Source organism: Bufo gargarizans, chromosome 9 (assembly GCF_014858855.1).
Source record: "Bufo gargarizans isolate SCDJY-AF-19 chromosome 9, ASM1485885v1, whole genome shotgun sequence".
Classification (NCBI taxonomy): Eukaryota; Metazoa; Chordata; class Amphibia; order Anura; family Bufonidae; genus Bufo; species Bufo gargarizans.
Window position 1 is genome coordinate 194,713,206 of NC_058088.1, and position 11,066 is coordinate 194,724,271.

The window sequence follows — 11,066 nt, forward strand, 5'->3', positions numbered from 1 at the left end:
GTTTTACAACAGCTGGAGTGCCGGAGGTTGCCTACCCCTGGTATAGGATTTTCATGCTCTGGGTGTAATTAAGAATTAGTTCTAGTCACTGACAGCAAGTGGAGGAGTAAATCAAAGAAAGGTGCATTAGAAAGAACGTCGCCCTCTGAACGATCAAGTGGAGACCAAAAAGAAAAAATGCTAATTAATTTAAAAAAGGTCCATTGTATTTGTGTCCCCTGTACATATACACAAGGCCCTGCGGCCGGAGCCCCCTCGCCCCTGTCCTTCAGGGCGAGATGCGATATTGAGTTTACTTTTTACAGTTCCCAGAGCTTCGTTCCCCGTCATAAGAATATGGTCACCACCACGTATATGATCCAGCTGGCTGAGATGAAGACGCCAAAGAGCAGGCTGAAGAGGATGAGGGAGCGCGCCTTGCGGGAGGACTCCTGGGCCTGCAGGAGGTCGCCTCTGCTCAGTGCCGATCGGGTCTGGAGAGGAGAGAGGCAGGTGGGTGAGACCGCGGCGTGCTGTGTATGGGCTGTACCACTAGGGGGCAGCAACCTCCGGCACTCCAGCTGTTGTGAAACTACAACTCCCAGCAAGAGTGCATGGTGGGAGATGCAGTGCCGGAGGTTGCTGACCCCTGATCTTGGCTCTGTCTGTGGGATGGGGCTTGTATCACCAGAATACTGATGGTTTCCATTAGACCTTCAGTGTTTGAGTCCAGGCATCCTCAAACTGCGGCCCTCCACCTGTTGTAAAACTACAACTCCCACAATGCGCTGCTGTAGGCTGATACCTGTAGGCTGTTCGGGCATGCTGGGAGTTGTAGTTTTGCAACAGCTGGAGGGCTGCAGTTTGAGGATGGCTGGTCTAGTCTGTGAGGATGGGTTCACACGTAGCAGATGACCGCGCAGGAAAACCCACATTCTGTTTGTATGATGTGTTTTTTGTTTTTAGGTATCGACCATGTGGCCAATAACCGCACAGCGAAAACCATGGCAATTAGCAGTAAAGCGCAAGTGTGAACCTGGACTCATAGGTTAATGTTCTAGAGGCTGAAGGTGCTATAAGAATATTAGATCCGTCAACAGCACCAGGTAATATCTGGAAAAAGCTTGCTATACTGGGCCTGGTCCTTACAGGGCAGTCTGGGTTATATAGAGGGTCCCCTGTCCTGGACCAGAAAGATCCTGCCATCGTGGTCACCTGAATGGCTTTGCTGCAGCTCATGTGGGACTGTGGCCCCTTTAAGGCTCATAGCACCTGTGGTCATTATAGGGTTAACACCTCCCCTGGCTCGGCCCATATGATATTCACCCCATTAATATTACATGGTGCGGATTGTTCTGGGATCGGCCGGGTTTGCTTTTTCCACCCTGAATAATTAACGCCTAGTCTGTGATTTGCTCGGCACAGGGGTTCTCCGCTCTAAGCCATTACAGACGGACCCCCCACCCCATGACCCGTGTCTTACCTCATGCGAGTAGACCACAGCGATGATCCCCGTCAGGAAGCAGCAGAAGAACGTGACCAGCACCGACTCCACCATGTAGTCCTTGGTCCTCGCCTCCGGCTGTGAAGGCGGCATCCCCAGGGCGCTGTCGTTCTGCGGAGAAGCAATGGCGGCATCAGCAAAAGCCATGAAAATAATAGGGACACAAGGCCGATTGTGAAGTATTTTCATTGGGGGGGGGCGCAAACTTTTGGGCATTAATAATTCATTGCTGGAACGAGACTCCTCCAAGATCTTATTTCTTCTGTATTTCTCCGGGAAAGATGCGCGGTTAACCCTTTGTGTACCCGATCTGCGTGCAAAAAAAGCCGACGTGATGGGCAAAAAGCACTGCGGGGGCGGCCATCGTTTTCCCAGCGTATGGAGGGTTTATGGTGTTAACATCCCCAAATGTATAAAACCACCCAGCTTTCCCAGACCCCCTGAATAGCATTCTGTGTCCCTCACCGCCATAATGCTGCACAGGTTGGCCATTCAGGAGCCTCCTAAAGTTGGGTGCGGACATATTGATGGTCACCCAGCTTTACCGGGGACAGATGGTTAAAAGCAGAGCAGAAGAGGACTCTTACTATGATATAGGGATACGACCCCGGCGCCAGGTTCTGCTGACTGTACACACTGGACATGGCGGGCGCGGACTGGTAGTAGACGGGCGTGTTCCCCGAGAAGTTCGCTGGGTAGCTGGGATACAGGAGATGAGCAATCTTTGGGTCTGGGGGGGAATAAGGTGGGGGGTCCCCCACAAAACCTGTGTTCTCTATTCCTTTAGGTTCCTCTGAGGTGTTCTTGGGCTGGACATGGTCAGGAGTGTCAGCTACGTGGCTCATTTCTGCCGTGGCTTCACTTCTCTCCCCGTCCTCTTGGATCGGAACCTCCATTTCTGCAGAACCTAAATAAACCAGGGTTGCAAACAGAACAGCGTTACCATGCCGACCATGAATACAGCGCAAGCGCATCTGAGCTGCAGTCCTTCCTACAGCTGAGGGCTCGTTACAGTGTATCTAGACTAACCCCTGCGAGCTGCAGCCGGCAGCAACACAAATCTGTCCTGTCCTGATGGTTTGTTACAATGTGTCTGTCTGGATTCAATAGTAGCAAACCCTCAGCTGCGAGCAGTATTTAGTAACTTTTTGCGGACACTACTTCTCCTCTTGGAACGGGTTATTTTCGAGCTCCGCTGATAAGATTCTGGCTGTTTGTTCTCCTGGCGCTGTATAAACATTGGCCGACCGTGTCCCACAATATGGTGAATCATGTTTACAGTAAAGACGCCAAAGTACACGGCAAAGGTGGCGAACTGGAAGGAACTGCAGCTACCTAACTGTCAGGGGGTTACAGAGCGATTCCGGAATATTCCTTCATGTCGGCGGCATCTTGTCGTTCAAGAAGAACTGCTGCAGGAACTTGTCAACTATAAAAGTCCTGTCGTCTGGGAAAGCTGGGTGGAGGCCAATATGGCTGCCATCACCTCTTCTCTGCACCAGGCTCCTGAATGACACCTGCCTGAGAAATGGCCGGCACCGCAGCCTCCACAAGACCACCCGGCTTCTGAAGGACAGATCAGCTGTCTTCTGTATTACTACACGACTAGGCCACGCAGGACCCTGGAAAAGCTGGGAGACGGCCCATAGGCCATGTCCGGTGCACACTCCAGGACTAATTCACTGGGATTGTAGTGACCCTGGATTAGAGGAGGGCGTTCCCTGTAATCCACTGTAATCTCTGCACTATTGCTTCTGTTTAGTTTCCCTCAGTTGTTGACTCTTATTAATCACATGAGGAAATGATGGAGATTGTTTATCGATATCATTTTATTCCTTTACATTACTATTCACCCCGGTGTCGAGGGACCCGTGCTGGGCGAGAACATGGAACAAGAAGCTGGACTAATGGCATCAGCAGTAATGTGAGCGTCCCTATCCTGGGTGCCCCTCTTATCCTGTCTCCTGAGCGACCGTTATTACCTTCACAGAGGATATTATCTAGAAACATTTGTCCACCAGTCTCCGCCTTCCATCCTAAAATTATAATTCTGCCCCCATATAACTACTATAATACTGCTCCTATGTACAAGAATATAACTACTATAATACTGCTCCTATGTACAAGAATATAACTACTATAATACTGCTCCTATATACAAGAATATAACTACTATAATACTGCTCCTATATACAAGAATATAACTACTATAATACTGCTCCTATGTACAAGAATATCACTACTATAATACTGCCTCCTATGTACAAGAATATAACTACTATAATACTGCCTACTATGTACAAGAATATAACTACTATAATACTGCCTCCTATGTACAAGAATATAACTACTATAATACTGCTCCTATGTACAGGAATATAACTACTATAATACTGCCTCCTATGTACAAGAATATAACTACTATAATACTGCCTCCTATGTACAAGAATATAACTACTATAATACTGCTCCTATGTACAAGAATATAACTACTATAATACTGCCCCTATGTACAAGAATATAACTACTATAATACTGCTCCTATATACAAGAATATAACTACTATAATACTGCCTCCTATGTACAAGAATATAACTACTATAATACTGCCTCCTATGCACAAGAATATAACTACTATAATACTGCCTCCTATGCACAAGAATATAACTACTATAATACTGCCTCCTATGTACAAGAATATAACTACTATAATACTGCTCCTATGTACAAGAATATAACTACTATAATACTGCTCCTATGTACAAGAATATAACTACTATAATACTGCCTCCTATGTACAAGAATATAACTACTATAATACTGCCTCCTATGTACAAGAATATAACTACTATAATACTGCTCCTATGTACAAGAATATAACTACTATAATACGGCCTCCTATGTACAAGAATATAACTACTATAATACTGCCTCCTATGTACAAGAATATAACTACTATAATACTGCTCCTATGTACAAGAATATAACTACTATAATACTGCTCCAATGTACAAGAATATAACTACTATAATACTGCCTCCTATGTACAGTAATATAACTACTATAATACCGGCTCCTATGTACAAGAATATAACTACTATAATACCGGCTCCTATGTACAGGAATATAACTACTATAATACCGCCTCCTATGTACAAGAATATAACTACTATAATACTGCTCCTATGTACAAGAATATAACTACTATAATACTGCTCCAATGTACAAGAATATAACTACTATAATACTGCTCCAATGTACAAGAATATAACTACTATAATACTGCTCCAATGTACAAGAATATAACTACTATAATACTGCTCCAATGTACAAGAATATAACTACTATAATAATGTAGGACAGGAGAATACAGTCTATTGCCCCCTGTTATCAGCCATTTCAGGAGAGAGGATGACTGTAGGACAGGAGAATACAGTCTATTGCCCCTGTTATCAGCCATTTCAGGGGAGAGGATGACTGTAGGACAGGAGAATACAGTCTATTGCCCCCTGTTATCAGCCATTTCAGGGGAGAGGATGACTGTAGGACAGGAGAATACAGTCTATTGCCCCTGTTATCAGCCATTTCAGGGGAGAGGATGACTGTAGGACAGGAGAATACAGTCTATTGCCCCTGTTATCAGCCATTTCAGGGGGGAGGATGACTGTAGGACAGGAGAATACAGTCTATTGCTCCTGTTATCAGCCATTCAGGGGAGAGGATGACTGTAGGACAGGAGAATACAGTCTATTGCCCCCTGTTATCAGCCATTTCAGGGGAGAGGATGACTGTAGGACAGGAGAATACAGTCTATTGCTCCCTGTTATCAGCCATTTCAGGGGAGAGGATGACTGTAGGACAGGAGAATACAGTCTATTGCTCCCTGTTATCAGCCATTTCAGGGGAGAGGACGACTGTAGGACAGGAGAATACAGTCTATTGCCCCTGTTATCAGCCATTTCAGGGGAGAGGACGACTGTAGGACAGGAGAATACAGTCTATTGCCCCCTGTTATCAGCCATTTCAGGGAGAGGACGACTGTAGGACAGGAGAATACAGTCTATTGCCCCCTGTTATCAGCCATTTCAGGGGAGAGGACGACTGTAGGACAGGAGAATACAGTCTATTGCCCCCTGTTATCAGCCATTTCAGGGGAGAGGACGACTGTAGGACAGGAGAATACAGTCTATTGCCCCTGTTATCAGCCATTTCAGGGGAGAGGATGACTGTAGGACAGGAGAATACAGTCTATTGCCCCCTGTTATCAGCCATTTCAGGGGAGAGGATGACTGTAGGACAGGAGAATACAGTCTATTGCCCCCTGTTATCAGCCATTTCAGGGGAGAGGATGACTGTAGGACAGGAGAATACAGTCTATTGCCCCCTGTTATCAGCCATTTCAGGGGAGAGGATGACTGTAGGACAGGAGAATACAGTCTATTGCCCCCTGTTATCAGCCATTTCAGGGGAGAGGATGACTGTAGGACAGGAGAATACAGTCTATTGCCCCCTGTTATCAGCCATTTCAGGGGGAGGATGACTGTAGGACAGGAGAATACAGTCTATTGCCCCCTGTTATCAGCCATTTCAGGGGAGAGGATGACTGTAGGACAGGAGAATACAGTCTATTGCCCCCTGTTATCAGCCATTTCAGGGGAGAGGATGACTGTAGGACAGGAGAATACAGTCTATTGCCCCCTGTTATCGGCCATTTCAGGGGAGAGGATGACTGTAGGACAGGAGAATACAGTCTATTGCCCCCTGTTATCAGCCATTTCAGGGGGAGAGGATGACTGTAGGACAGGAGAATACAGTCTATTGCCCCCTGTTATCGGCCATTTCAGGGGAGAGGATGACTGTAGGACAGGAGAATACAGTCTATTGCCCCCTGTTATCGGCCATTTCAGGGGAGAGGATGACTGTAGGACAGGAGAATACAGTCTATTGCCCCCTGTTATCAGCCATTTCAGGGGGGAGGATGACTGTAGGACAGGAGAATACAGTCTATTGCCCCTGTTATCAGCCATTTCAGGGGAGAGGATGACTGTAGGACAGGAGAATACAGTCTATTGCCCCCTGTTATCAGCCATTTCAGGGGAGAGGATGACTGTAGGACAGGAGAATACAGTCTAGTGCCCCCTGTTATCAGCCATGTCAGGGGGAGAGGATGACTGTAGGACAGGAGAATACAGTCTATTGCCCCCTGTTATCGGCCATTTCAGGGGAGAGGATGACTGTAGGACAGTAGAATACAGTCTATTGGCCCCTGTTATCAGCCATGTCAGGGGGAGAGGATGACTATAGGACAGGAGAATACAGTCTATTGCCCCCTGTTATCAGCCATGTCAGGGGGAGAGGATGACTGTAGGACAGGAGAATACAGTCTATTGCTCCCTGTTATCAGCCATTTCAGGGGAGAGGATGACTGTAGGACAGGAGAATACAGTCTATTGCCCCCTGTTATCAGCCATTTCAGGGGAGAGGATGACTGTAGGACAGGAGAATACAGTCTATTGCTCCTGTTATCAGCCATTTCAGAGGAGAGGATGACTGTAGGACAGGAGAATACAGTCTATTGCCCCCTGTTATCAGCCATTTCAGGGGAGAGGATGACTGTAGGACAGGAGAATACAGTCTATTGCTCCCTGTTATCAGCCATGTCAGAGGAGAGGATGACTGTAGGACAGGAGAATACAGTCTATTGCCCCCTGTTATCAGCCATTTCAGGGCAGAGGATGACTGTAGGACAGGAGAATACAGTCTATTGCTCCCTGTTATCAGCCATGTCAGGGGAGAGGATGACTATAGGACAGGAGAATACAGTCTATTGCTCCCTGTTATCAGCCATTCAGGGGAGAGGATGACTGTAGGATAGGAGAATACAGTCTATTGCTCCCTGTTATCAGCCATTTCAGGGGAGAGGATGACTGTAGGACAGGAGAATACAGTCTATTGCCCCCTGTTATCAGCCATTTCAGGGGAGAGGATGAATGTAGGACAGGAGAATACAGTCTATTGCCCCCTGTTATCAGCCATTTCAGAGGAGAGGATGACTGTAGGACAGGAGAATACAGTCTATTGCCCCCTGTTATCCGCCATTTCAGGGGAGAGGATGACTGTAGGACAGGAGAATACAGTCTATTGCCCCCTGTTATCAGCCATTTCAGGGGAGAGGATGAATGTAGGACAGGAGAATACAGTCTATTGCCCCCTGTTATCAGCCATTTCAGGGGAGAGGATGACTGTAGGACAGGAGAATACAGTCTATTGCCCCCTGTTATCAGACATTTCAGGGGAGAGGATGACTGTAGGACAGGAGAATACAGTCTATTGCCCCCTGTTATCAGCCATTTCAGGGGGGGGGGGTGGACTGTAGTGTTCTTTTGAGTTTGACTTTGTTACTGACCCTTTAAATGTTGATATTTAACTTGTACAACCTCCTTTCAGATTACTGTAGGGGCCCCTAGGGTTAATGACGCAGGGGCCCTATTGTTTGCACATGAGAACCGCAGGATGAGCGCTGATCTGTAATCCGCAGCCACTGTAGATTATATAGTAAGTACATGAACTAGTCCAGACAGGATCCTGGTGCTGCTCGGACTCTGACAACCTGTTTTAATACGAGGTGGTTGTCGGCCTGTATATGGGAATTCCCTCTACGTTGGGGGGGGGAGGTTCAGATTCCTCGCTTTCATTTCCTCCTCCGTCCAGTCCATATAACGTATCTACTGGTTGTCAGATGTCAGCAAATTACTAGTTGTCAGTAAAAACTCTAAACTCCCATGCTCAACCGCTGCCCGTCTCATCTGTTTCCTGCCAGTTGCAGTGACCCTGCACTCCTGTGTTAGGGAGTAGTTCTCCTAGTATGCTGGGGGTTGTAGTTCTTTAGACATTTTGAAGAATCCTATCAATTATATGACATTTGTATTTCCTTGGCTTGACAACTGCTTGGTTGTCAGACAAAAACTAATTTAATCCCTGCCTGACCCACACCTATAGCCAAGCTCTGTGGTGCTGCCAGCTGGGCATAGGGAGGGGTCAGTGTGGGCCCAAGAGCTTACAGTCTCTGTCCCAGTTGGGGCACCCTTTGTGTGTTACCTGTAGCAGCCATGGTCCGCAGCTCTTGGTACTCCTTGCCCAGGACTTGGCGCAGTGTCTGATGAGTGTTATCCTCCTCTTCTCATGAATCCTGCTCCTCCCGGTCTGCAGGCACAGGCTGGCTCATCCTTCTCCTGACTGGTGCCCACCCTGCTGCTGCCCGCTCCTGTCTTCTGCTCCTTCCCTCTCCCTTCGGTCTCAGTTTCCTGGCTCTCAGGTGCCTCATTAATAATTGACAGAGCTGTTTGCGGAAGGCTGTGCAAATAGCAGCTCAGCTCCTGGTGCGGATTTCACAGGGAAGGCTGGCAGTACCATTTTACTCAATGCCATGATGGTACAAAGGGTGTAGTAGGTGGGAGAAGAGCCTGGTACGGGGTCACGTCAGTGCTCGCCCCATGTCTATAGCGGTCAGATTGCTCCTTGCACCATGGTTAGCCATTAGAGACACAGCTTTCCTGTTGGTGGTCAGGGCAAGACCCCAATCGTAGTGTCGCCTACTCGGCTCTGCTGCATCGCAGCCCATAGGAAGCCACTGTGGCCAAAGAATAGGATTGAAGTTGAGTTGCAGTCTTGATGCTGATTGTCCCCAAGCGAGCCCAGCTGGTGACACCCCAACGGCCGTGCTGCCATTTTTGGCCACAGGGACGTGATGCCACCATGTATCTGACGACTTAGTGCTGTCATTAAATTCAGCAGCTATAGATCAGAAGGTGCGATGTGCTGCGGCCCCGTAGACTAGATCACCCAAGCAGATGGGCGTATCAGTGTGAGGTATGCGCCATACAGAGCTCGCCCAGCGCTATGTAAATAGCCTGCAATCCTCGCATAAGGCGAAGGCTGCGACTTTATTTTTTTATATAGACTTTGTTTCCATTCTTTACCATTTTTAAGCTCTCTGCTTGCTGTCAGTGAATGACATTTTATGAACCCAGAGGCTGGAATCCTGTCCTGCCCCTAAACGTCAGAAATGATGGCGTGTTACAATTGTACGCTAAATGGGCTCAACATCCCCCCCCCCCCCCCCCCCCCCCGTAAAGAATGATACACTGTACCTGCCCTGATACATTCACACGACCGTATATCTTTTTCAGTGTTTTGCGGGTTTATTTTTCCGGAGGGTTTTCAGTAGTGTTTCCGGTTCCGTTCGGCATGTACAGTAATTACATCGAAAAAAATGGGCTGGGCATAACATTTTCAATAGATGGTTCCTCAAAAACGGAACGGATACAGAAGACATACGGAGTACATTCCGTATCTGTTACGTTTTTTTTTGTGGACCCATTGACTTGAATGGAGCCACGGAACGTGATTTGTGGGCAATAATAGGACATGTTCTACCTTTCAACGGAATGTAATACGGAAACAGAATGCATTCCGTTTTTTTTTTGTTCTGGAACCGTTGAAATGAATGGTTCGATAGATGGACCGTATACGGAACGCAAAAAACGTTTGTGTGAACAAGCCCTACCAGAGAGAAGCACAAGTATCTCCTGACCTTTTTGTTACAATGTATCAGAGCAGACGGAACTGTCAGGACCTGGGAGAGACTGGTGGAACTCATGTCTAGTGCTTCGCTCTCACTTGTCCTCTTTGTTACAATGTATCAGTGTAGAGTATCTAGAGCGGATACAGTTGTAACGAACCCTCAGCTGTGAGAAGGATTACGGCGTCTTTTTATACGAACGATACGGATTCTCTCAGGGTCTGCTGAGGTAAAAAACGGATGGTTTTGCGCACAAGTTCAGTCAGTTCTGTCTGAGATTGCGTTCAATGTTCCAGTTTTTGATAAGTTTTTCGTGCGCGTGAATAAAAATTACTGAAGGATAAAGCTACTTTCACACTTGCGGCAGAGTGATCCTCGCTGGAACTGCCTACCGGATCCGGCAATCTGCATGCAAACGGACAACATTTGTAGACTGATCCGGATGCGTCTTACAAATGCATTGCAAGAACGGATCCGTCATATTTTTTCACATTTTTACCGGTCTGCTCAGGCGCAGACGAGAACGACAGATCCGGTATTGCGGTATTTTTAATGCCGGATCTGGCACTAATACATTCCAATGTAAATTAAGGACGGGTCCGGAATTCTGGCAATTGATCCGGAATTTTGGATGGAGATAACGCGCATGCTGCGGTATTTCCTCCGTCCAAAACGCCGTTCAGTGGCTGAACTGAAGACGCCCTGAGCGGATTACTCTCCATTCAGAATGCATGGGGATGAGTCCCGAGGACGGAACTCAGCGCTGGAAAAGAAAAATGAAAGTAGCCTATCTCCTAGCCCCCATCGGTGAAAAACGTGTTACATCGCAATACAATCCGGTTTTCACTGAAGCCCCATTCACTTCTATAGAGCCAGAGCTGCGTGAAAACCGCTGAATATAGAACCCGCTGCGATGTTTTCTGAACGCAGAAATAACGCGTTGGGGTTCAGTCTGGATGCTACGTGTTTGCGTCACGCATCACACCCTGGAGGAAAACTTGC

The 11,066-nt window shown here is 47.3% G+C and overlaps 1 protein-coding gene across 1 annotated transcript; it reads right to left on the bottom strand.

Moving 5' to 3' along the window:
• Positions 1–5: 5 nt before the first annotated feature.
• LOC122919952 (proline rich transmembrane protein 1B-like) lies at positions 6–8,751 on the bottom strand. The gene is made up of 4 exons (XM_044269200.1): positions 8,582–8,751; positions 2,071–2,390; positions 1,463–1,594; positions 6–473 (listed from the first exon to the last, which is right to left on the bottom strand). Exons 1-4 carry the CDS (start codon positions 8,592–8,594, stop codon positions 327–329), a joined length of 612 nt encoding a protein of 203 aa, XP_044125135.1. The 5' UTR covers positions 8,595–8,751; the 3' UTR covers positions 6–326.
• Between the last annotated feature and the right edge of the window lie 2,315 nt (positions 8,752–11,066).